At 36.5% G+C, this 27,283-nt stretch overlaps 1 protein-coding gene across 1 annotated transcript in view; it reads left to right on the forward strand.

Annotated features, from left to right (window-relative positions):
- Positions 1 to 22,574, forward strand: part of LOC142349897 (prolyl endopeptidase-like) — a 31,668-nt gene extending 9,094 nt beyond the window's left edge. The window contains exons 5-9 of the mRNA XM_075401743.1: positions 4,622 to 4,817; positions 10,088 to 10,315; positions 10,581 to 10,890; positions 12,132 to 12,377; positions 22,268 to 22,574. Coding sequence (XP_075257858.1) covers positions 4,622 to 4,817; positions 10,088 to 10,315; positions 10,581 to 10,890; positions 12,132 to 12,377; positions 22,268 to 22,500 — 1,213 coding nt within the window. The 3' untranslated portion in view covers positions 22,501 to 22,574. The remainder of the gene's footprint in view (positions 1 to 4,621; positions 4,818 to 10,087; positions 10,316 to 10,580; positions 10,891 to 12,131; positions 12,378 to 22,267) is intronic.
- The last annotated feature ends 4,709 nt before the right edge of the window (positions 22,575 to 27,283 follow it).

Raw genomic sequence — 27,283 nt, forward strand, 5'->3', positions numbered from 1 at the left:
TGCAGTTGAAATTTGTATGCGTGACGTCATTTGTTCTGCTTTTAGGTCATTTGCGTGACTTACCTCACTAAAAAATGACTTCTGAAATCACTTAAGGAACTTTAATTTTTATGAAAATTTACTAGTTAAAGATCAATAGTGTGCATCTTAGTAGTGCCAAACATATATGCCCTAATTCTTGAGTATTTAAATTCGAGTCTTAAGTTCTTGAGGCTCCATTAGGGCTTTCCTTATAAGAGCATATGTGTCTCAAAGATCTCACCCAAAAAATCCAGTGGTCTATTAAAGGACCGGTGGTCAAACTGCCTATCTTGTTTTTCATTTCATGGAAGGCCACAAGCGTCTATCGCGGCTATTTTCCGGCAATCTGTCAGCTATTTTTCTACTCAAGGGAGTATTGGTATTCTACAGATTTTTACGACTCGAAGAGGAGTATTGTTATTCTATAGGTTTCAACGACCCGAAGAGAAGCATTGAGATTCGTCTCTTCGGTTGATTTTTACGACTCGGAGAGGAGTATTGAGATCCTAAAGATCTTTTTAGCTGAAGTCATGACTTCAATTTGGACTTCTTTCGAACAAATTTTTAATTTTCGAACGAACTTTTTAATTTGCTTTAGAACGTTGACTTCTGTTTTTGAACAATGGACGTTAAAAGTAACTTAGTTTGTAATATATATTAACTAAGAACTGATGGTGAAAAGATAATTTCGAGATTTTTTTGACACCATATAAGGCCCTCCTACCTATCTAACCTGCCCCTTCCCCCGAACTAGCCCCCCTCCGCCTGCCCCTCCCCCCAAGAAACACACCTACCCCCACCCCAAACCCTCCTCCACCTACCTACCCACATTTCTTACTAAAAGTGGTTTTTTCTCATTGTCTTTTTCTTCTCTTTTCTTAAATATGTGAGATTAGATAACAGTTTTTTTGCACGGCTCCTTGATCCGTTTCCGGTATTCTAACGGCTATGTTTTTTTTGGCTAGAGCCAGTGTACAGTCCTTAGGAGCTGCTGGTAATATTCAACACGAGGATATCATTTTGAGATTTTAGGTCCCATACAAGTCATCCTACTTACCTGAACGACAGACACCGCACTACCTACCTACCTGCACCACCCCACCTTTAACCCCCTCCCCTGATTGCCCCCTACAAACACCTTCCCTTTTTTGAATATTTTTGAAATAGGAAGGGTGAATTAAGAGTTTTCATTGCACGATTCTTCTACCAGCAATGTTTTTTAGCTGAGATGATGACTTGAACTTTGACTTTTGTTTTCGAACATTGATGTTGTTTTAGTGCGTTGATTTCTGTTTTCGATCAGTGGGCTTGAAAAGTATCCTATTTTGTAATGTATAGTAATTAAGAACTGATGGTAATATTCCAGGTGAAAAGGTCATTTCGAGAATTTTTGATCCCATATAAGTCCCACCTACCTATCTAACCTACTCCCGCCACCGAAATATCCCCCCTCCCCACAAGAAGCTCACACCTAACCGCGCCCCAAACTACCCACCTACCTTGCCACATTTCTCCCTTAAAGTGGATTTTTCTCACTGTATTTTGCTTTTTATTTTTCTCTTTTCTGAAATATGTAGGGTTAGATAAGAGTTTTTATGGCACAACTCTTTGAGTTGTTTCTGGTATTCTAGCGCTGTTTTTTTAGATAGAGCAAGTTTGTTCATGACTTTGATATTGATTTCTTTTGTTTCGAACATTTAGGAGTTGCTGTCAATATTCAAGATGATGAGGTCATTTTCAGATTTTTAGTGCCTTACAAGTCAACCCTACTTTGCTAAAAAAACGCCCCCACTCCTACCTCCCCCCACCTGCCTACCTGCACCACCCCCACCATTAACCCGCTACTTTAACCTCCCTTTCTTTATTTTTTTTTGAAACAGGAAGGGTGAGTTGTGAGTTTTCATTGCACGACTCTCCGTGTTCTACGTATTCTACCGGCTGTTTTTAGTAAAATTTCTGCTTAACCGTTTTGAATTTTCGAGTGACTTTTGCGCCGTTGGCATTTTCGTTTTGCGTAATCTAAAGTTTCTCTAATTAGCGGTTATAGTGGCATATAATAACATCTAATGACGTCATTTGCAGTAAGTCCAAGTGAATTTAGTCCCCCCGCCCGCGACTGAAGCAAGCTGCAATCGATTCCAGCTCCCACTAGTCGTTCGCGAGAGGCTCTCGCGAAATTAGTGCATATTGTTTCTCAATTTGCCTCCACCTTGAATGTTTTTAATTGCTCTGGAATAAAGGTTGAAGCCATTAATATAAATGTGTCTTTTTTATGCAAAATTTTTGCTTGACCAGCTTTGCTTTCGTTCTAGAACATTCTTTGACTTCTCAATCAACTGTTTCACTTTTCTTTGAGTGACCTCAAAATTTTCATATTTGAGTGACCTCAATTGCTCTCACTCATAAGTAAAGTTTGTTACTAAAGTAAACTCGTTTGTAGGATTGGAAAAAACGAGTGGTAAATGGGGCTGCCCAGGACTCTGGAGGTTGCGGTTTCGAGTTCCAAGCTGGGCGAAAGTTTGCACCTATAAACAAAATATCTAGACTAAAGCCCTTGTATTAAATTGCCCAGCCTGTAGCTCGAGAGCAATTTTTCCGATTTATGTCGGTTTATATTGAACTTTTTTGCTTTCCATATTGCCATCAATTTGTATCGAAAGCTATTTTTGAAGTACTCAGCTGCAATTCTCGTTCTTGTCAAATATAGCTCATATGATAAAAGCAATATAAACCTCCTATGTTTTTTGATAAAAGAATTCTATTGATGAGACATAGGTTCAAGTAGGCCTGTTTTTAGTCAGAGGAGGTTAATAGGAAAGATTAAAGATTGTGAGTGTATGCAGAATATGTAAGCGGTACTTTTGAAACGCTGGAAAAACAAATTTTTGCTCAATCAGGGAGTTACTGTTGCGGTCTGTGGTAATATTTTTCTCCGGGGACTACAGTAATAGTCTTGATGGATTGAATTTGCTTGTTTAGTGCACCCAAGTGGCGAGTAATGAAGGTGAACCTGGATGATACAGAGTGCAAGTTGATAGACTTGGTGGCAGAGTGTGAACAAATAGCCCCCCTCCCTTGAAGAAGCTCACACCTAACCGCTCCCCAAACTACCCATTTACCTTGCCACATTTCTCCCTTAAAGTGGATTTTTCTCACTGTATTTTGCTTTTTATTTTTCTCTTTTCTGAAATATGTAGGGTTAGATAAGAGTTTTTATGGCACAACTCTTTGAGTTGTTTCTGGTATTCTAGCGCTGTTTTTTTAGATAGAGCAAGTTTGTTCATGACTTTGATATTGATTTCTTTTGTTTCGAACATTTAGGAGTTGCTGGTAATATTCAAGATGATGAGGTCATTTTCAGATTTTTAGTGCCTTACAAGTCAACCCTACTTTGCTAAAAAAAACGCCCCCACTCCTACCTCCCCCCACCTGCCTACCTGCACCACCCCCACCATTAACCCGCTACTTTAACCTCCCTTTCTTTATTTTTTTTTGAAACAGGAAGGGTGAGTTGTGAGTTTTCATTGCACGACTCTCCGTGTTCTACGTATTCTACCGGCTGTTTTTAGCAAAATTTCTGCTTAACCGTTTTGAATTTTCGAGTGACTTTTGCGCCGTTGGCATTTTCGTTTTGCGTAGTCTAAAGTTTCTCTAATTAGCGGTTATAGTGGCATATAATAACATCTAATGACGTCATTTGCAGTAAGTCCAAGTGAATTTAGTCCCCCCGCCCGCGACTGAAGCAAGCTGCAATCGATTCCAGCTCCCACTAGTCGTTCGCGAGAGGCTCTCGCGAAATTAGTGCATATTGTTTCTCAATTTGCCTCCACCTTGAATGTTATTAATTGCTCTGGAATAAAGGTTGAAGCCATTAATATAAATGTGTCTTTTTTATGCAAAATTTTTGCTTGACCAGCTTTGCTTTCGTTCTAGAACATTCTTTGACTTCTCAATCAACTGTTTCACTTTTCTTTGAGTGACCTCAAAATTTTCATATTTGAGTGACCTCAATTGCTCTCACTCATAAGTAAAGTTTGTTACTAAAGTAAACTCGTTTGTAGGATTGGAAAAAACGAGTGGTAAATGGGGCTGCCCAGGACTCTGGAGGTTGCGGTTTCGAGTTCCAAGCTGGGCGAAAGTTTGCACCTATAAACAAAATATCTAGACTAAAGCCCTTGTATTAAATTGCCCAGCCTGTAGCTCGAGAGCAATTTTTCCGATTTATGTCGGTTTATATTGAACTTTTTTGCTTTCCATATTGCCATCAATTTGTATCGAAAGCTATTTTTGAAGTACTCAGCTGCAATTCTCGTTCTTGTCAAATATAGCTCATATGATAAAAGCAATATAAACCTCCTATGTTTTTTGATAAAAGAATTCTATTGATGAGACATAGGTTCAAGTAGGCCTGTTTTTAGTCAGAGGAGGTTAATAGGAAAGATTAAAGATTGTGAGTGTATGCAGAATATGTAAGCGGTACTTTTGAAACGCTGGAAAAACAAATTTTTGCTCAATCAGGGAGTTACTGTTGCGGTCTGTGGTAATATTTTTCTCCGGGGACTACAGTAATAGTCTTGATGGATTGAATTTGCTTGTTTAGTGCACCCAAGTGGCGAGTAATGAAGGTGAACCTGGATGATACAGAGTGCAAGTTGATAGACTTGGTGGCAGAGTGTGAACATGTGATTGATCATGTCTCTCCCATGGCAAATGGGACGATGTTCATCATCAACTACATCATGCATGCTGTAGACACTCTCTTCATATATGACTCCACTACCTGGAGTGTACTAAAGGTCTCAATTTTCTCCCGCCACTATTAACTTATCTCGCACGAATGAATTACTTGTGAATTGCTGGTATTTTCATCAAGTTTTTTCCTCTAACCGATCTGATGTTCCCTCCATATAAAAATCAAGAAAGCTGAGAAGGAAAGCACAGATTTTCAATGATGCCTCTTTGTAATGTCCTAGAATAATAATAATATATCGGCGGTTTTTGAAATGTATCTGTGTATTCCTCCTATAAATTAATTGTGTGACGGTTAATAAGAGTCCCATGTTTAGGCGCACTGAACACCATGTTTAAGCGAAGAGCATGGTTTAGGTCTCGTGGAGAATAATGATTTAGAGTAAAAGGCAGATGGTATTTCCAGGTGTACCATAAAAATTGATAACATATTTTAAATATATTATTAATAGCCGACTCAGCTTCTCACCCGGCTATTATATTGTATTGGTGTTTTTTGTCACTTGAAGAGGAGTTATGGTGACCTGTAAAAATCGGTCCAGTTCTGAAAAAGGATGTAAAAGTCAATGCCGAACGTGTAAAAACAGTGATTTTCTTTTGTTGAACAAAAATGGAGAGGAGAGAAGAGAGAGTGGTATTTTCGTTCATACCAGCTTTCGAAAAATAGCATCAAGGAGTAAATGAGAAAAATTTTTCGCTAATCGAATGAAATTTATCGATCACTTGCGAATTTTTCGAAGCAGTTTTTACTTTACCCCGTGTTGAAGTTTCTTTGATTTCATACAAGGATCATATATGATTTCATACTGTCCATACTTGATTTCTTAGTACGATCCTTGTATGAAAACAAAGAAATCATATATGATCCTTGTATGATTACCAAGAAATCATATGATCCTAATACGAATACCAAAAATCATACATCTATTTCTTGAAAATCTTTAACCATTTATGTTTTTTTGTTTTTATTCGGTAGGGCATCACCTATATGATACCCCGGCATCACATTGTGATCCGCCAAAAGACGCTAACGTAAAATATTAATTGCAAGTTGGGCGCAAAATAAAGGAGTAAGTCCAAACAAATAACAAAATTTTTGACATACTCTGAAGCCAGTTTATACATATAAAGCTCATTTATAAGAAAATTAATCAAGAAAAAAATGGATATCACGTCAATTTCGTTTTTTGAATACGTTTAAACCACAAAGTTATTCTTTTAGCGCACACAAAGAATCAAATGTGGAGCGCAAATGCGATATAATAATTTAATAAGTCCTCTGACTACATTATACGAGAATTCGTGGCACCAGTCAATGTATTATGTGTCATATATGACTTTGTATGAAATCCAAGAAATTTTTTCAACTTCAATGGAAAATCAAAATTATAGTTTTTAGTCTTTGTATTTTTTTATGATCCTTGTATGATTTATAGGAAATCATATATGGTCCTTGTATGACTATCAAGAATTCATACAAATCATATATGACCTAGTATGATTACTAAGAATCATATATGACCTAGGACGAAATCAAAGAATGTATGTTCGTTGACCCGGGACATTTTTGGGTAGTGGTTTTTCTAAATCATATTAACAAGTAACTGTATGTTTCGGAGAATTTTCGAGCATCTCAAGTATATATTGGAGCTTTATATGCGTTTTGAGGTATTTTTAATTGCTCTTGAACGAAATTCATAGCAATTATTGTAAACGTGTGTTTTTTTAATGCAAAATTTTCGCTTGATGGTTTTCGAGTCGAGTCACTTTTACGCCCTTGACTTTTTGAATTTCTCTCTCAATCACAATTTCAACCAGCTGAACGCAATTGGTGGCAATTTAATACTAAAAGTCAACTGAAAAGTGCGCCGAAACTGGTGCCATTTTCATTTTAAATCTTAATAGTGGTATATGTTAACCTCTAATACGGTTATTTGAAGCCCACTATGGAACTTCTTAGTCCCATTTAGGCTTCCCCTCACCCCCCCGACTGAAGCAGGCTGCAATTGATTAGAGCTTCCACTAGTCGTTCGAGAGCAATTCTTCCGACGCTTAGTCGGTTATGTTTATGATTTCGCCGTTTTATACGTTTTGACCGGTTTTTAATTGCTGTCAAACGAAGTTTGTCGCAATTATATTAGTCCTGTTGGTCTTTTTAATGCGATTTTTCGCTTGACAGATATTTCGTCTGGCCCATCTGATTTTCTTTCTCAAAAATGGGACATACAGGTAGCGCCCAGAACGCATTAAGTGCTCTTAGAGCCCTTCAGCTCACTAGTAACCAAGTATGCGATTCAAAGAAACAGTTTTGGAGACTTATACTTATGGTGTGAAGGGCGGTTCTTAGACGTTGACCCCCCCCCCAATCCACACTCCTGCACATCGTTCAGGCCGTAAGGGCCCCGTGTAGCCAAAGACCCGCCACCACTGCCCCGCCCCCCCCCCCCACTGCGCTCTCGTCACACCCCTTCAATTAATCTAAACCTAGCCTCACTAAAACGCAGCTAGCTACAAAAAAAGCCAACCGCTCGCCGGCTGTTTGAGCGCAATTGGCCCGACGTTAGTCGGTTATGTTTGTACTATTTTTCATGTTAGTGTCTGAAGTATTTTTTAGCGGTTTCCTCCTAGCCATTTTTGCTCAGATTATACAAATCTTTCCGGCCGCCGGCAGTAAAACCAAACTTCTCCCTCGCTAAAAATGTCTTAGACAAAAAAAATGTGGGAGTCGGTGTAGATGCATCAAAGATAAACGCAAAAAAACTTGAAGTTTTTGAAAATTTTTCACCTATTGATTGATATTTAATTGCTCTCAAACGAAGTTTGTAGCAATTATATTAGTCCTGTCGGTCTTTTTAATGCGATTTTTCGTCTGACGCTTTTGACTTTTCGTCCTCAAAAACGGGATAAACAGTTAGCGCCCAGCGGGCATTAAGTACTCTTAGAGCCTTTCAGCTCAAACTGTTTTGGAAACTTATACTTATGGTGTGAAGGGCGGTTCTTAGAGGTTGAAGACACCCCCACTGTTGACCCCCCCTCCCTATTGCCCCACCCCCCACCGCGCTGTTGTCCCCCCACCCCAGGGTTGCCCCCCAAACTTCCCCAAGGGCCAGAAAACATCCTAAGAGGGTTGATAGTAAGTTGCTCACAATTTTTTATTGGCCATGGAATAGTTTTTCAACTTTTAATGTCACAAATTCTAGCAATTTTTTGATAAACTTGCTTTTTTTTTCAAGTTTTTAAATTTTTTTGTAGTTTTTTAGATTTTTGCAGCCTCAAGAGCCAAGGAGCTTCCTCTAGGGTTTGAAAATAGGTTACGGAGTAATTTTTAGATTAAATGGATTGTCTTGCAAGATTTTAACATCACGAATGTTAGCATATTTTTCATATTTTTAGCCTTTTTTTCCAATTTTTTGACATTTATACTCATTATTCAGATTTTTTGAACCTCAAAGGTCAGAAAGCCTCCGTTAGGGTTTGATAATAAGTTACTGGAAAATTTTTGTTGGTCATGGATTAATGTTCATCTTTTAATATCACAATTTATAGCAATTTTTTTTATAAAACTTGCAATTTTTTTTCAAGTTATTAAAAATTTGTGTCATTTCTTAGGATTCTCTACCCTCAAGGGCCTGGGAACTTCCTCAAGGGTTCGATAATTTATTACTGCATAGTTTATAGATGTAATGGAACGTTTTTCAAGACTTTAATATCACGAATTTAAGCAATTTTTTAAAATATTTGCAATTTTTCAAGTTTTTGGTTTTTTCCGGCAACGAGGCCCTCAAATCTCCTCCAAGGTTTGATAATGAGCTACTGTATAGTTTCCAGAGTTAATGGGATGATGATCAGCATTTTTTATGACTCCGGTTTTAGTGTTTATGGATAAATTTAAACGTTTCAAATTTTTGGAAAATTTGTATGTTCCAAGTGTATGGATCTCTATGAGCCTTTCAAACTATTTCTGGCTTCAAACAGGGATACCAGATAGTCTCTTGAGACAATGAATTGGTTCTTAAGATATTAATGTCTTGCGTAATGTCATCATCTCTGATCCTCATTATCAATGAGTTATACTTGAAATGTTCTTTATCATAACTGATCTAACAGGCACTTTTTAGGAAACCATTGTTAATTGCTCTCGAAAGCAATTGTAGCAAATTTATTAACCCTGTTTGTCTTTTATGCAATTTTTTGCTTGGCCGGTTTTTCGCTCGCCGGTCGTTTGAGAACAATTCGCACGACGTTAGTCGGTTATGTTTTTCCTATTTATTAAATCTGCTGAATGCTCAATGCTGTCACCGCTTATCGAAGGAGTTTAAAATTTAAAAAAATTTCTGGATTGTTTTTGAGTCAGCATAATCTGTGATTTGCTCTCTTTATTTGTTTAATCTCTGAATTGTTCAATTATTAAGTTTAATTGTTTCCGAAATTGAAAAAATTGGAAACAACTGCAATTTTTGTGTTTCTCATTGAACTCATACCATTTAGTATGCATTTTTCTAATCCTTTATACCTACCAGTGGGTATTCAGCTTATTGTTCAACAGTTGTTAATCATTTCGGAGAAAATTGTATGAAAATTGCAATTTGAAAACTTTTTTTATCAAAAAAAACAAAAAAAACTGTAAGCCGATCATCCTCCTCATGGTAGCAGAGATGCTGGTAGGTTTATCATAATATTTATTCGGTGGTTTTTTATGGCTGAATTGTCTTAAAATAAAAAAATTTAGCTCTAGCAAACCTTTCAGGGGCCCGCTCTGGGTTTATCCAGCAACGTTTTTATTTTGAGGCAGTAGGGCTAGTTAGACTAGATATGGAAAAAATGGACAAAATATGGAATAAATTTATAACTAGATATGAAAGAGGCAAAATGTATATGGACAATATATGGAATAAATATATAACTAGATATGAAAGAGGCAAAATGTATATCAGAGACAAATATATAAGCAATATTTTTTTTTACAAAAGAGCGAATTTTGTGGTTTCCTTTGTCGTTTGAGAGCAACTTATCCGCTGTTAGTCGGCTATGCAGGCGATATTAATTTATTTATGCGATCCAAAACTATTCGATTAGGTTGAGGGTTTGCAGAATAATAAACATCGAACTGAAATGCTATTGGTTTTCTTATGCATAATTCTTTCTAATCTTTATATGAAGCTTTACCATATCTATCGCAGCTGTTTTCTGACAAACTCCAAGCCGTGCTGTTTTAAATACAGATTCCTGTTATGTTGATATTTCGTTAGAATTAGGCTGAGGAAGTTATTCATCGCCTAATTTTTGAAAATTATTGAATAATTTGTTTTGATTGTAGAAATTAGACTCAGGAATATCAGCTGTGAATGGCATATCAGCGAGACACGACTCCTTCGAGCTGTTCTTCCGTGTGTGCACTTTCGTGACACCAGGAACAATATACAGAGTAGACCTCACTGACACTTTGTTCACTCTTCAGCTGTGGAGGGAGCTGAAGCTGAAGAATGTGAATCAAAATGATTTCACGAGCAGACAAGTATTCTACACTAGCAAGGATGGCACAAAGGTAAAGAAAAGAAGAGAAACCGTCTATTTCCACAGCCATCAAATCAATATTGAATGGCAATGATGACAGCGTCAGATAAACGACAAAACAGGAAAACGGCATCAGATAATCTTTTCCAAAGTACTCATTACACTTGCTGTATGTCACTTGGAAAGAACAGTGAAAAATAAAAACAACTTTTAATTCTGCTATTGGTTTATTTTGCTGACGCGCATTGATTGACGTGCTTCAACTTGTAACTATGAATATTTTTGTCTGTTATAAGGTGCCCATGTTTATCACTCACAAAAAGTGCATTGATCTAACGAGTGGAAATAACGTGACATTAGTGTACGGCTACGGTGGCTTCAACGTAGCATTGGGGCCTACCTTCTCTCCTTTCTACATGATGTTCATGCAACACTTCAACGGCATATTCTGCCAGACGAATCTAAGGGGCGGCAGTGAGTATGGGGAAGAGTGGCACACGGGCGGAATGAAACTCAACAAGCAGAATGTTTTCGACGATTTTGTGGCGGCTGCCGAGTACATGATAGCGAACAACTACACCAACTCAAATAGAATAATTAGTTTAGGTTGGTCAAGTATTCGCTCACGGAATGTATGAAAATTTATCTCAGCTCGAATTAAATTGCTCTCGAACGAAGTTTGAAGCAATTTTTGTAAACGTTTGTGTGTGCGTGCATGCGTGTGTGTGCCTGTGCGCGTGTGTGTGTGTGTGTGTGTGTGTGTGTGTGTGTGTATGTGCGCGTGCGTGCGTGCGTGCGCGCGCGTGTGGGTGTGTGTATATACGTATGTGTGTGTACGGATGTGTGTGCGTGCGCGCGCGTGTGTGTGTGTGTGCGTGCGTGTGTGTGTGTACGTGTACGTGTGTGTACGCTGACAGACACTCACGCGCACAAACATACACACACACACACACACACTTTCGCACATGCACGCACGCGCGCGGACGTGAACACACGCACGTGCGCAGGCGCACACATGCTACACGCACGCGAGCACACGCGCGAATGCACACATCCGAAAACACCCACACAACACACGCACGCGCACACCACACACAAACACGCGCGCGTATACACCACGCACACACAAACGCGAAGTTACACACACGTACACACACACACACACTCAAGAACACACACAAACGCGAAAACACGCAGGCGCACACACGCAAGCTCGCGCACACTTACGCTTGCAAACCACATGCACACACACAAACACGCTGACAGACACAGAAACACACAGGCGCACACACGAATACAAGCACTCGCTCACACACGAAGATCACACACGCACACAAACACACAACGTGTGAACACACTACACGCACACATGCGCGCGCATACACACAAACACACGCGCGCACACGCAAACTCAGACCACACAAATACGAGCGCAGACATACACGTGCGCGTACACCACACACACGCTCAGTTACACCTACGCGCACATGCGCACAATCGCACACACTGACAGACACACAAACACACGCGTGCACACACACATAGGCGCACCCGCACACACACGCTCAAACGCACATACGTGAATTTACCACGCATGCACACACGTACACAAACACCCCACAGACACGCGCACAAACACCCATCTGCACACAAACGCGCACTCAAATACTTTGATTTTACCAAAGGCTTTTGAATTGTTTAATTGCTCTTGAACGAGGTTCATATCAATTATTGTAAACGTGTTGGTCTTTATGTGCAAATTTTTCGCTTGACCGTTTTTGCGCTTTTCTCTAGAACATTCTTTGACTTCTCAGGTGACTTTTTTATACGCTTTGTGCTGTGTTCAGGTGGTTCCAATGGTGGTCTCTTGACTGCAGCCTGTATGTGTCAGAGGCCAGATTTATACGGAGTGGTGCTGTGCCAGGTCGGGGTGTTGGACATGCTTAGATTCCACTTGTTCACCATCGGAGCTGCCTGGCAGTCTGACTTCGGATACCCAGATGACAACAAATTACATTTCGAATACCTAATGACTTATTCGCCCCTACACAACGTCAAAATGCCGCAAAAGGGTCAATGGCCCGCGTTCCTAGGTACTCACTATTACTCCAGGTTACAAGTAATGACTATCGATTTTGGGGTACAAAACTTTAGATTGATTAATAGCCGCGTCAGCAATTCCAGGCGGCTATTATTGCGCTCCTAATTTTTTACAATTCAAAGAATTTGAATTGTATTGGGGCGCTCTGTGTTTTTTTTAATATGTGCTCACACATTTTTCAATGACTTTGATCTTCAAAACAGGATAAACAGGTAAAGCCCAGCGAGCATTAAGTTTCATTAGAAGCCCAAAGTGGGCTTTAATAGTCCTTCAAGTGCTTAGAGTGGTGCTGCTACTGGGATTGTATTTTTAATAGCCGCACAGCGATAGCTGGGGCTATTATTGGCCTTCTCTTGGTTTTTTTTATTTCGTCGTCGGGATTTTTTTTTGACCATATGACCTCTTCAAATCTGCTTTTTGTTCATGCAATTTCAACTCTGAATTGCGTGCGCGACGTCATTTTTCGCTCTTAGTGGACCGAATTTTTTTGTTCTTTTGCGTGATTAAATTTTTGGTCACATTTGACTTCCTCACTCTCAAAAATTGACTTACTCACTTTGAAATTGACCTTTATTTACTTTAATTCAAAGAGATAAGGTCCAATAGGTGTGTGGCACTCTAAATGAAGGTTATTTGAGAGCAGCTAATAGAGGCAGCAAAAACTTATACAGATTTTTAATCAAAACTTAACATATCAGCCTTCAATGAAAAGACGAATTTTTTTTTGGTCTGTCTTTTTAACTATTTTTTTGAGACGGCAGATCTACGAAGCTATTGCGGCTATTTTCTGGCAATCTGCCAGCTATGTTTTTGAATTTTTTGTTTGATAAGTCTTAAGTTTTGATGGAAAGCCTTTTGCGAGACAAAATGACTTGTTGTGGCCATTTTATGAGCTATATGGTTTGGTACTACAAACACAAACAAGCAAAATAATACCAATTTTTTCAAGTTTTTTGAAGTTTTTGTCATTTTTGAGGTTTTCCATCTTCAGGGGCCACGGATTCTCCTTTAAGGTTTGATAATAGGGCACTGAATAGTTTCTAGTAACAATGGATTGGTTTTCAACATTTTAATGTCCCGAATTTTAGCATTTGTTTGATAAAATCTGCAGTTTCTTAAGGTTTCCTAAAGTTTTTGTCAATTTTTGATATTTGTCCATTCTCAAGTGCCAGAAAACTTATTCCACGGTCTGATAAAAAGTTACTGCTTGGTTGTTAGTTTCAATGGATCTTTTTCAACAATTTAACCTTTCAAATTTTAAAATTTTTTCAAAATTTGCAATTTTTAAGTTTTTTCAAAATATTTGTCTTTTATTAATAACCGCCCTCATCTTCTCAGCCGGCTATTATAGCGCTCCTTTTTTTTTACTTCGTCGAATAAAAAAATGTTTCGCTTTACCTCATTTTGCCGCCTTTTCAACAATTTGCGTGATATCTTTTTGACTTCTCTAGGCTAGTTTCTCTCTTCTCTCATTCTGCTAAAAGTGATTTTGAACATCAGTTGCTCAGCAAAGCAATTCAAAATGAACAGAGTCAGTATAAAAAATTGAAGTCAGAAGTAGAAACGGGATAAACCCATAAAGCCCAATTTTAGATGCCCGCTATTTGAACATCGTTCCTATAAGTCTTAGTTACCATCTCTAATGCTTATTGGTATTGATAGTAGCCCATGTAGCCTCTCTCTAAGAAACAGAAGTACGTTATGTTCAACTACGAAATGCCATCAAAATAAATCGGTCTTAAAAATGTTTTTGTACAAAAATCTTTTTTTTTTCAATATCTATTCTTTCAATCCCAATCATGCTTATTGGAATCAACGGCGGCTATTTTCCGGCAATCTGCCGGGTATGTTTCATTTTGCTTGCCTCAGCAGCCAGGTAACTTAATCCGGGGTTTGATAGTATTTATTAAATAGTTGCTAGGAGGCAACTGAATGGTTTTCAAAATTTTAATTGAACGAATTTCTGTTTTTTCAATTTTGAAACTTTTTCTAAAAATTTTTGCCTATCGATCTTTGAGCCAATGATTTTTTAAGGCTTGGAGATGGGGTTACTGGATAGCCTCTAGAGATAGAGAAATGATTCTGAAGATATTTATATCTCGATTTTCAGCAGTATTTCATTAAAATTCGAAATTGATTTCATTTTTAAAGTTTTCTGACATATTCTGAGTTAATGGATCTTCAAGGGCCAATGATTTTTTTTCAGGTCTTGCAGATATAATACTGGACCGATTTTAAAAATTGGCTTTGAAAATTCTTTTGAAATAGGTATACTTAAAAGGATCAAATTTTGCCTTAGGGCTAAAATCATCAGAGTTTTAGCAATGAGTTTTTTTTGTTTAGTTTATTTGATTGTTTGTTTTACAATTTTTTGAGATTTTATATTTTGGCTGGCATTGTTCAATTGATCTGCTGGTCAGGTAGAGTACTTCTAAGTTTTCTTAATTCAATTCTTTGAATTGTAATTCAGGACTTGTCCTGCTATGTTTTTTTACAATTCAAAGAATTTGAATTGTATTGGGGCGCTGTCTTTTTTTTTTAAGATCTGTTCACACATTTTCATGATTTTTGAAGTCAAATTGGAGTAGTGATTGTGGTCATGCCGAAACAGGAAGTGGAGCGAAAAAGCGAGTGGTTTTGCGGCGTGAAATTGTTTCGCTCTAAATTTAAAGGAGAGTGAGAAAACGGTGTTTGAACAAAAATTCGCTTTCTCGCTAGTGGTTTTTTGTTCACACGCGGCAATTTCGCTTTGATTTTTTGTTTTTTCGATTTTTTTGACCGGATTTTTTTCTAAATGGTTTTCCCAATCCATTCATAGTACTTTCTAGGTCTAGTTTTTTTGTTTAGTCGATGAAAATTCTTTGAATTGTACGTCAGGACTTGTCCTGCTATGTTTTTTTTTACTTCGTCTGACAGATTTTTGTTTCGTCTTACCCTGACTTCTTGCAATTGACTTTTTCAATGGCTTAGTGACTTCTACTGATTTGCAGTTAAAATTTGTGTTCCTGACGGCATTTCTGCTTTTAGGTAAATTGCGTGACTTACCTCACTCAAAAAAATGACTTCCGAACTCACTTATGGAACTTAAAATTTTATGAACATTTACTAACTAAAGGTCAATTGTGTGCATCTAAGTAGTGCCAAATATGCCCTAATTCAGGAGTAATAGAGTGTTGAGTTTTATTATCGAATATTAGTTTTGAAAAAGCTCCATTAGGGCTTTTTCCTTGTAGAGCAAATTTGTCTCATAAAAATGACAGTCGGAATCTAACCCAAAAAGTCGCGTGGTCTATTAAGCTGGTGGTCGATCTGTCAATGTTATTTCTTCAGTTGTTTCAATTCATGGTAGGCCACAAGCGTCTATCGCGGCTATGTTTAATATACAAAACAAAAACTATGCAACCCAAAAAGGTCAACGTATATTTAATTGCTCTCAAACAAAGTTTATAGCTGTTATATAAGACTTGCTTGCTGGTTTTGTATACAGTCTTTTGTACTACAACGTGTTTTCTGATATTTGTTTTTTCCCTCTGCCGACTTTTCGTCCTCAGAAACGATAAGCAGGTAAAGTGGGGGGGGGGGGGGTATTAAGTCGCTGAGCAGTAATCTTAGAGCCTTGCGTCTTAATAGGTTGTTAGTGTGCGATCCACCGAAACTGTCGAAACCGATGAGACAAATTCATGTGTGAAGGGCGGTCCTTAGAGTTTGACCCCTGCAAGCAACCGCAGTCCGCCTGTAACCCCACCCCTCAACTAATCCTGAGCTATCCTCTCTAGGTTGCAGCTGTCTCCTGATCAAGCCAACCGCCCGCCAGTTGTTTTATAGCAATTCGCCCGTTAGTTGTTTATTTTAGCTGTAAGCTGAGCGGAGCTCTATTGCGGTGTTCATGGTTTTTTTACAATCAAAATTTGGATTCCTTGGCTGCTCTGGAGTCTTTGGAGCCTCCCGGGTTGAAGTTTATTTGATTTCATACAAGGATCATATATGATTTCATACTGTCCATACTTGATTTCTTAGTACGATCCTTGTATGAAACCAAAGAGATCATATATGATCTTTGTATGATTACCAAGGAATCATATATCCTAGTACGAATACCAAGAATCATACATCTATTTTTTGAAAGTCTTTAACCATTTATGTTTTTGTTTTTATTCGGTAGGGCACCACATATATGATACCCCGGCATCACATTGTGATCGGCCAAAAGACCCTAACGTACAATATAAATTGCAAGTTGGGCACAAAATAAAAGAGTAAGTCCAAACAAATAACAAAATTTTTGACATACTCTGAAGTTTATACTTATAAATGCTCATTTATAAAAAAAATTAATCAAGAAAAAAATGCATATCACGTCAAATTCGTTTTCTGAATACGTTTAAAGCACAAAGTTATTCTTCAAGCGCACACAAAGAATCAAATGTGGATTGCAAATGCGATATAATAATTTAATAAGTCCTCTCACTACATTATACGAGAATTTGTGGCACCAGTCAATGTATTATGTGTCATATATGACCTTGTATGAAATCCAAGAAATTTTTTCAACTTCAATGGAAAATCACAATTATACAGTTTTTAGTCTTTGAATTTTTTTGTATGATCCTTGTATGATTTCTAGGAAATCATATATGGTCCTTGTATGACTACCAAGAATTCATGCAAATCATATATGACCTAGTATGATTACTAAGAATCATATATGACCTAGTACGAAATCAAAGAAAGTTGTATGATCGTTGACCCGGGCTTTTTTTTTGTTTTTACACATTTTTCCATGACTTTGGCCTTTCAAAACGATATAAAAACAAGTAGCGCCCAGTGGGCTTTAAGTTTCATTAGAAGCCTGCAGCTGGTATTAGTAGTTGTCTTTCAAGTGCTTAACGTGCTGGGAAGGCCTACATTAAAGGTGAGAAGGTCAATATTTGTAGTTTTGAGTCCAAAATGGTTCACTTTTTCATGCTTTTTCGTTATTTCCTAATTTTTTTGTTAGATAGGTATCAAAATCTAAGGTTTTTAAGAGTTCATAAACGTTTATTGCAAGCCATAAATAATTTGTCTTTGTTTTGCTATATAATTTTTATTGCAAACCTAAACACCCAAAATAATAATATTTTTGGCAATTTTTAAGTTTTTGATAGCAATTTTTAAGTTTTTGTCGTTTATGAGATTTTCGATCTTAAGGTTTCATTTGAAATCCTGAAGAACAAAATATAGGGGCTTGAAGATGGTTTACTAGATGGTTTCTTTTGATCACGTTTTTCGTTTTACATGAGTCACGATTTTCACATTTGACTCCTGACTTACGTCACTCACTATTTCAACTGAATGCATTTTTAATGCTTTCTCGCATTCAATTAGGCAATTTGGTGAATAATGTCAAATTCAGAAGATCAAAATCAAAAGAGACGGGATAAACCGATAAAGCCCTATCATTAATTCATTGAGAATTAGGTTATCAAAGTTCATTAGAGTGTTTGCTAGCTGACATTGGTATTAAGCTCATTAGCTTTCAGTTTAGAAGCTGAATGTTAGAATCCAACCGAAACTGCACTCCAAATTAGACCACTTTTTGACACTGAAGAGAAACAGAGAAAAACTTTGGTCAATTTATCTTTTTTTTCCTTTGTTTCAATCCCGATGTGCGTCAAGCGCGTAAACGGTGGCTATTTTCCGGCAATTTACCGTCTATTTTTTAATCTTCAAGACCAATGACTTTTTTTGATCTTTACAATGATTTACTGGATAGTTTTAGTGACAATGAAATGCTTTATTCGATAGTTTAATAAATTGGGGAAACTTTTGAGTACAATTTGCTAGTTCAAGTTTTGGGAAAATTTCGAACGTTTTTAATTGCTCTCAAACGAAGTTTGTAGCAATTATATTAGTCCTGTTGGTCTTTTTTTAATGCGATTTTTCGCTTGACCGATTTTTCGTCTGACGCTTTTGACTTTTCGTCCTCAAAAACGGGATAAACAGGTAGCGCCCAGCGGGCATTAAGTGCTCTTAGAGCCTTTCAGCTCTGTTTCAGCTCAAACTGTTTTGGAGACTTATACTTATGGTGTGAAGGGCGGTTCTGAGAGGTTGAGAAACCCCCCCCCCCCCCCGTTGACCCCCATCCCCACCGCGCTGTTGCCCCCCCCAACCCAGTGTTGCCCCCATCAGCCCCCAGTGCACCCCCCCCGTGGCTAGCTACTGACTAACTGACTAAGCCAACCGCTCGCCGGTCGTTTGAGAGCAATTCGCCCGACGTTAGTCGGTTATGTTCATTTTTTTGATCTGTAGAGACCGTGAGGCTTTTAGAAGGTTTTTGCTTATAATTTTGTGACATAGATCTTGGTTTTTTGGACATTAACGTCAAGGACTTTAGCAAATTTATGTGGTTTTCGCTAATTTGATCTGGCTTCCGTTTGCCTCTTTTGTACAGCAAGATCCGTGCTAGCATGCAAATTAAATGATATGCGGATTGTAGCAAGAAACATTGGATTTTGAAAACAAAAGTATAAAGAATTACACAAATTTGCATTGATTTTCGGTTTTTCTGTTTGAAGTTTTAGGAACGTTTTGTCACCTTCAATTTTTCTGAGCTCATGTAGTCAATAATTTTTGCGCTTGGTGCTGTGTCTATGCATGAACTCTAACATTACAGTTTCTGTTTGACATCAGAAGCTTTTTTGACATCAGAAGCTCTAACGGATCTTGGTATTCAACACATTGGCTTTCAAAACACGCTGATCCAAAAAGTATATGCACTTTGAATGCTGTTACAATTTCTGTAGTTCTCTGAGTTCGAGATACTACTTTTTTATGTGTGTCTGGCATTGTTCAATTGGTCTGCTGGTCAGATACATTAGTTTTTAGTGTTTAATTCAATTCTTAGGATTGTATTTCAGGGCATGTCTTATGTTTTTTGATTCGTCTGAAGCTCTTTTTTTCATTTCACATTTGTTCACACAGCATAGCTAAAAAGTCAAGTTTTATAAATGACTTCCCTAATACTATCGGCATTTATACACGCCTGACGTCATTTCTCACTCTCTTGAGCCAAAGTTTTTAGTTTATTTGCGTGATTAATACCCGCAAAGCGATAGCTAAGGCTATTATTGGGCTTCTCTTGGCTTTTTACGACTCGAAGAGGAATATTGGTTGTCTTGAGGTTTTTTTTATACCGGAAGTGCTATTCGTTCAGACGGTGTTTTGACCTAAAAGCGAAAGAGTAAAATTGTGAATTATTTTTGTCTGAGCGAGTGAATTTTTTTGATCATGTGCTTCTATTAGTGAATGAGTTTTTTACTTTGAAAAATATTTTTGAGAGACCGGCGCTTATAGATAATCGTTTTTAGCCGTTTTTTGTTTGTCGATTTGGCTCAATTTTTTAACTTGTAGTTTGTTTTTTTTTTGGCAGAAATAGTTTTTGATCGATGCTGCATTAATACACATTTTTCTGAAATTGATACCACAAAGTTTTGCAGATCCTAATAATTCTTTTCAAGTGTAAACTGGGCACATATTTCAACTTTATAGTTAATTTTTGATTTTTGTCCCTTAATTTCTTTATTATCTGATCTCTGAAAGGACTTTCTTAAAAATCAGTGTATATGGCAACGCTCGTTTGGCAATTCGTGCATTGAACAACTCTTTTGAATCATAGGTCTTTTTTGTTATAAAATTTTACACATACTAATCCGTTTTCTATTCAATGTTTGTTTTGTTTTAGGTTTTAAATCGTAGAAATATTCTTTCTGTGCTCAGCCAGTGGTTTAATTTCGAGTAATTAAAAACTGATTTATTTTTTGACGTTTAATATTTGAAATTCAATGAAAATTCTTTCTTTCAATTACAATTTTCATATATTTTTGACCATTTTTTGAAAAGTATTTTAATTTCTCAAATCTGTATTTTTATTTTTTATGTAGACAGAACGATGAATGTGTGATGTTTTCAAGCCTTGATCGCTAAATAAATATGTAGTTATTTTTGATCGTTGTGGAGTGTGTTTGAAGCAGGATGTAAAAGTCAATGCTTCATGTGAAAACTAATTATTTAGGTTAAACGGCTGAATGGATCGAAGGGCAGCAAGGAGAGAGATTGTTTTTTTGTTCATATTATTTTTTGAGACAACGAGAAAAGTAGGTGAGGAAACATTATTGCTAAGCGAGTGAAATGTTTGATCACGTGCGGATTTTTTAGAGCACTTTTTTTAGCTTCAACTCCTTCAAAAGTGTTTTTCACAATTTTCTAAACTAGTTATAGTTTGTTTGGAAGTAGTTTTGACCATCGGAAGCAAATATTACACTTTAAGATCCTATTTTCAGCTATTTTTACAATTTTGCCCTATTTTTAAGTTTTCTAGCATTTTGTGTATTCTGCTTCTATTTCTGAAAGCAGTTGCGGAGTTGTGTGGTTGGAATCAGTTCGAAAGACGAACTGTTTTCAAAGCAGTTTTAGTAGTCTTTCGTTTTGACTAATAATTTCAGATGTTTATGTTGAAGAAAATTGGCTAAATTTGAGCAAATTATTGCGTTTCTTATGTTTTTTATTGTTTTTGCCTATATCTTCTGATCTTACGCTTTTCACTGCAGTTTTTCTCGGTTAATTCTCAGTTAAGAGTTTTTCTATAGGTGTTGCTACTATGAAGTGACACTTCAAGTGTAGATATGGCCTTTTTGAACAAAAATCAATTACGCAAATTTCCATTTTTCCAGGTTTTTTGATCTTGACGGTTTCCAGTAGTCGTTTGATACTTCTCCGCCCTGCGTTTTGATGAGTGACCGGTTTAGCAGAAGAGCTATGAAAAGTTTTTGGAATCATTGTCGGGAAGAATCTTGGAATGCAAGCAGGGCACTTTTCATTTAAATAAATTACACAATTTTCTTGTTTTCAGGTTTTTGTCTTTCATTATTTGGTTGTTGTTTAGTACTTCTTACGTAATTATTTTTTCTCGAATCAATGGTCCGGAAATTGCATTTAAAATTTGTTGGTCTTTTTCTAAGGGAATAATACCTTGCGATTTTGTTCGTCGTCTCCTTTCCTCGAGCTTCTTTACCAACCCATGTCAATTGTTAATTTTTTTGCGAACTACCTGTTTTCAAGGCCTTTCACCAATAGTTTTTTTGGAATCTTAACTAAAATGAAATTTTGTTTTATGCTGTATCACTTTCTGTTAGTTTGTTTTCTCATTTTTTTCCTGTTGTTGTTTCAAAATGCTTAGCGCAATTATGTAGAATGTGCATTCGTACAATGAGGATGGTGACTTTTCTACTTCAAGTTATTTCCGGAATTCTTCCGGCTATGTTTTTAATTTCGTCATCAGGAATTTTGTTACGACAATATGACGTCACAATCACCACTTCTGCTTTTTGTTCATTCGTTCATGCAACTTCAACTTAGGCATTTTAGAAAATTTCTTTTTGTTCTGTTTTTTAACCTTTTTTGAGACTGCAGATCTTGCTATGGCGGCTATTTTCTGGCAAACTGCCAGCTATGTTTAGATTTGACTTACCTCACTCAATAAAAATGACTTCTGCTCTTTAAAACTTCAGTTGAATTTGAATTAAAGGAACTCATATCTGTACTAAAGGCTCCTAACAAAAAAGCTTCTGCGGAATGAATTTTAACAAGCTTTATAAATTTATGGCTGAATTTTATACATAGCTTTTCGTGCAGCGTCGATAACTTTTTCAACTAATATTTGTATCTGTATCTATCTCTATTATACGGCACGCAAGTATATTCTTTCGCAGCTATTCCGGCAATCTGCAGGCTATGTTGTTTAATGTATATGCTTGATTGTGTCAAGTCGAAAAAGTAAACAATGATCAGGGATTCGTTCTACTTGCTGTAAGTGTCTAAGTGATAACATGTCTGCTTTTGTTGTAGCTCTGACTGCTGATCACGATGATCGTGTATCACCTCTACACACTCTCAAGTTCATGGCCACTTTGCAGCACGAGGCCAACAAGCACAAGGACAGGCAGACTAACCCTCTCATGGCCATGATAGACACGAAAGCGGGACACGGGGCTGGCAAACCAACTGCCAAAATAATCGAGGAGAGGAGTAGAATGATGTCTTTCTGCGCAAAACATCTAGACATTAATTTCTGTCAATAAAGTTCATTTCTGCGCAAAAAGTTTGTAAATCTAGAGAGACTCTAAAGTTACACAATTAAACTCTAATCTGCCAACTCTTTCATCGTCACTGGATACTGCAAAATCACAGTTGAATGAAGTTTGCCTGTAGGGTATGCTTTGCTGCCTAAGTATCGATGCACTATTGTTGTGCAGGTTGAATGTTGTTTAATTGCTCTTGAACGAAGTTCCTGGCAATTATTGTAAACGTGTTGGTCTTTTTTAATAGCCACACAGCGATAGCTGGGGCTATTATTGGCCTTCTCTTGGTTTTTTTACAATTCAAAGATCTGTTCACACATTTTCATGATTTTTGAAGTCAAATTGGAGTAGTGATTTTGGTCACGCCGAAACAGGAAGTGGAGCGAAAAAGCGAGTGGTTTTGCGGTGTGAAATTTTTTCGCTCTAAATTTAAAGTAGAGTGAGAAAACGGTGTTTGAACAGAAATTCGCTTTCTCGCTAGTGGTTTTTTGTTCACATGCGGCAATTTCGCTTTGATTTTTTGTTTTTTCAATTTTTTTGACCGGATTTTTTTCTAAATGGTTTTCCCAATCCATTCATAGTCCTTTCTAGGTCTACTTTTTTGTTTAGTCAATGAAAATTCTTTGAATTGTACGTCAGGACTTGTCCTGCTATGTTCTTATATTTCGTCGTCATGATTTTTGTTACGACCATATGACGTCACAGCCATTTTTTGTTCATTCGTTCATGCAATTTCAACTGAATTGCATGTGTGACGTCATTTTTCGCTCTGAGTGGAGCGAGTTTATTTGTTCATGTGCGTGATTAAATTTTTGATCACACTTGACTTACCTCACTCTCAAAAATGACATCCTCACTTTGAAATTGACATTTATTTACTTCAATTCAAAGAGATAAGGTCAAATGGGTGTGTGTCACTCTAAATGCGGGTTATTTGAGATCAGCTAATAGAGGTAGCAATAACTTATACAGATTTTTAATCAAAATATAACAGATCAGCCTTCAATGAAAAAAAAGACGAATTTTTTTGGTCTGTCTGTTTTACTGTTTTTTTTAGACTGCCGATCTACGAATAAATTGCGGCTATTTTCTGGCAATCTGCCAGCTATGTTTATAGCTGCGAAGCTGTAAGCTGAGCGAAGCTATATTGCGGTGCTCTTGGTTTTTTTTACAATTCAAAGAATTTGAATTGTATTGGGGCGCTGTCTTTTTTTACGACTCGAAGAGAAGTATTGAAGTCCTTTTTTACGACTCGAAGAGGAGTTTTGGAGAAGTCCTTTTTTTAAATCAGTTTTATTAGAGTGATTTTCGAAGCGGGAAGTGAAACGCGTGAAAAAATTTTAGAGTGATTTTCGCACTGAACAAAAGTGAAGAGAGGAGCAAAAAGAGTGGTTTTTGTTCATACCGCTGTTTTTGAGAGAGCGAGAAATTGATGTATGAAAAAATTTTATCTAAGCGAGCGAAAGTTTTTTGTTCATGTTTGGCATTTTAGAGCAGTTTTTTTATTTATTTTGGTTAAGAGGTTTGGTTATGATTTTGTTTTAATTTTAGGCTGGTTTAAGTAGTGGTATGAATGTTTCTGGAATCTATATATTAATTCTAACTCGAATGCTACGTGACCATGTTTAGGCTCCTAATCTTCACATGTTTTAGCGTCCCTTAAACATGCAGCCTAGCGTTGTGCATGCATTTTGAGCGCTGCGAGGTGGATTCGAACCGGGGTCTGTTGAGTTCGATCAGGGTATAAAAACGTTCGCAAACCACTAGGCTAAATCCCTTGATGTTAAGCATCTAATATTTCAACGTCGACAGAGCCACTGAGCACCTAGCTGCATACTGTTTTCTTTTCTTTTCTCTCTTGCTTTTCTCTTTTTTTCTGCACTTTTCTCCCTTCTGTTTCTTTCTTTCCTCTTTCTATTCGTTTTTTTTGTTTTTGTCTATTCTCTTCTTTCTTTTCTCTTTTTCGTTTATCTCGTGCTTTTCTCTCTTGCTTTTCTTCGTCTTTTCTGTTTTTCCCGTCTGTCTTTTCTGTCTTTCGTTTGTCTTTCTTTTTTCTTCCTCCTTTTTTTTGAGTTCTTTTCTGCCTTTCTTTTCTTTCGTTTTTTTCTTTTCTCTATTTCTTTTCTCTCTTTTCTTTCTTTTTCTTTTCTGTCTTTTCGTTTGTTTTTTCTTTCTTTCGTTTCGGTCATTTCTTTTTTTCAGTTTTCTCTTTCTTTTGTCAGTTTCTTTCTGTCTTTTTTTCTCATCCTTTTCTCTTTATTCCTCTTCCGCTTCTCCTTAGTTTCTCGTTTCTTTTTTCCTTTCTGTTTTTCTCTTTTGCTCTTCTTTTCTGTCGTTCCTTTCTCTGTTTTTATCTGTCTTTCTTTTCTCTTGCATTTCTCTTTCTTTTCTGTCTTTTTCTCCCTTCTGTTACTTTTTTTTCTCTTTTTATTCGTTTTTTTTTCTGTTTTTGTCTGTCTGTCTATTCTCTTCTTTCTTTTCTCTTTGTCGTTTATCTCCTGCTTTTCTCTCTTGCTTTTCTTTCTCTTTTCTGTTTTTCCTGTCTGTCTTTTCTGTCTTTCGTTTGTCTTTCTTTTTTCTTCCTCTTTTTTTCAGTTCTTTTCTGCCTTTCTTTTCTTTCGTTTTTTTCTTTTCGCTATTTCTTTTCTCTCTTTCTTTTTCTTTTCTGTCTTCTCGTTTGTCTTTTCTGTCTTTCGTTTCTTCTGTCTTCTCTTTTTTTCAGTTTTCTCTTTCTTTTGTCAGTTTCTGTCTTTTTTTCTCATCCTTTTCTCTTTGTTCCTCTTCAGCTTCTCATTAGTTTCTCCTATCTTTTTTCCTTTCCGTTTTTCTTCTCTTTTGCTCTTCTTTTCTGTCGTTCCTTTTGCTTTTCTCTGTTTTTTTCCTGTCTTTCTTTTCTTTCTTGCTTCTCTTTCTTTTCTGTCTTTTTCTCCCTTCTGTTACTTTCTTTTCTCTTTTTATTCGTTTTTTTTGTTTTCGTCTGTCTGTCTCTTCTCTTCTTTCTTTTCTCTCTTTCGATTATCTCTTGCTTTTCTCTATTGCTTTTCTTTCTCTTTTCTGTTTTTCCTGTCTGTCTTTTCTGTCTTTCGTTTGGCTTTCATTTTTCTTCCTCTTTTTTTAGTTCTTTTCTGCCTTCCTTTTCTTTCGTTTCTCTCTTGCTTTTCTCTTTTTTTTCTGTCTTTCGTCTTTTTTCTGTTCTTCTTTTCTGCTTTTTTTCTCTACCGTTTTTCTTTTCTCTCTTTATTTTCCTTTTCTCTTTCTTTCTTGTCTTTTCAATTGTCTGTATTTTCTTTCTTTCGTTTCTGTCTTTTCTCTCTTTTATCTTTTTTCTATTGTCTCTTTTTTCTGTCTCTCTTTTCTCTCCCCCTTTCTCTTTAGTTTTTATTTATTTTCTGTATTTTTTTTCTGTCTTCTATTTTTTGTCTTTTTCTTTACTATATTTATTTTTACTTTCTGTTCTTTATATCTGTCTTTCTTTTTCTCATTATTTTTTCTCTTTTGGTACTCTTTAGCTACTCTTTAGGTTCTCGTTTTTTTCCCTTATTTTCTTTGTGGCTTTTTTCTGCTGTCTTTCTTTTCTCCCTTCTTTTTCTTTCTTTTCTCTTTCTATTCTTTTTTCTCTTTGTTCCACTTCCGCTTCTCCTTAGTTTCTCGTATCTTTTTTCCTTTCTGTTTTTCTTCTCTTTTGCTCTTCTTTTCTGTCGTTCCTTTCTCTGTTTTTTTCATATCTCTCTTTTCTCTCTTGCTTTTCCTTTCCTTTCTGTCCTTTTCTCCCTTCTGTTTCTTTCTTTTCTCTTTCTATTCAATTTTTTTTGTTTTCTTCTGTCTGGCTATTCTCTTCTTTTCTGTTTCGATTATCTCTTGGTTTTCTCTATTGCTTTTCTTTCTTTTTTCTGTATTTTTTTGCCTTTCCTGTCTTTCGTTTGTCTTTCTTTATTCTCTTCCCTCTTTTTTCTCTCCTTCTTTTCTGTATTTCTGTCTTTTCTTGCTTTTCTCTTTCTTTTCTGTCTTTTTCTCCCTTCTGTTACTTTCTTTTCTCTTTTTATTCGTTTTTTTTGTTTTCGTCTGTCTGTCTCTTCTCTTCTTTCTTTTCTCTCTTTCGATTATCTCTTGCTTTTCTCTATTGCTTTTCTTTCTCTTTTCTGTTTTTCCTGTCTGTCTTTTCTGTCTTTCGTTTGGCTTTCTTTTTTCTTCCTCTTTTTTAGTTCTTTTCTGCCTTCCTTTTCTTTCGTTTCTCTTGCTTTTCTCTTTTTTTTCTGTCTTTCGTCTTTTTTCTGTTCTTCTTTTCTGCTTTTTTTCTCTACCGTTTTTCTTTTCTCTCTTTATTTTCTCTCTTTTCTCTTTCTTTCTTGTCTTTTCAATTGTCTGTATTTTCTTTCTTTCGTTTCTGTCTTTTCTCTCTTTTATCTTTTTTCTTTTTTTCTATTGTCTCTTTTTTCTGTCTCTCTTTTCTCTCCCCCTTTCTCTTTAGTTTTTATTTCTTTTCTGTATTTTTTTTCTGTCTTCTTTTTTTTGTCTTTTTCTTTACTATATTTATTTTTACTTTCTGTTCTTTATATCTGTCTTTCTTTTTCTCATTATTTTTTCTCTTTTGGTACTCTTTAGCTACTCTTTAGTTTCTCGTTTTTTTCCTTTATTTTCTTTGTGGCTTTTTTCTGCTGTCTTTCTTTTCTCCCTTCTTTTTCTTTCTTTTCTCTTTCTATTCTTTTTTCTCTTTGTTCCACTTCCGCTTCTCCTTAGTTTCTCGTATCTTTTTTCCTTTCTGTTTTTCTTCTCTTTTGCTCTT

Source organism: Convolutriloba macropyga, chromosome 11, assembly GCF_964194025.1.
Source record: "Convolutriloba macropyga chromosome 11, txConMacr16.3, whole genome shotgun sequence".
Classification (NCBI taxonomy): Eukaryota; Metazoa; Xenacoelomorpha; order Acoela; family Convolutidae; genus Convolutriloba; species Convolutriloba macropyga.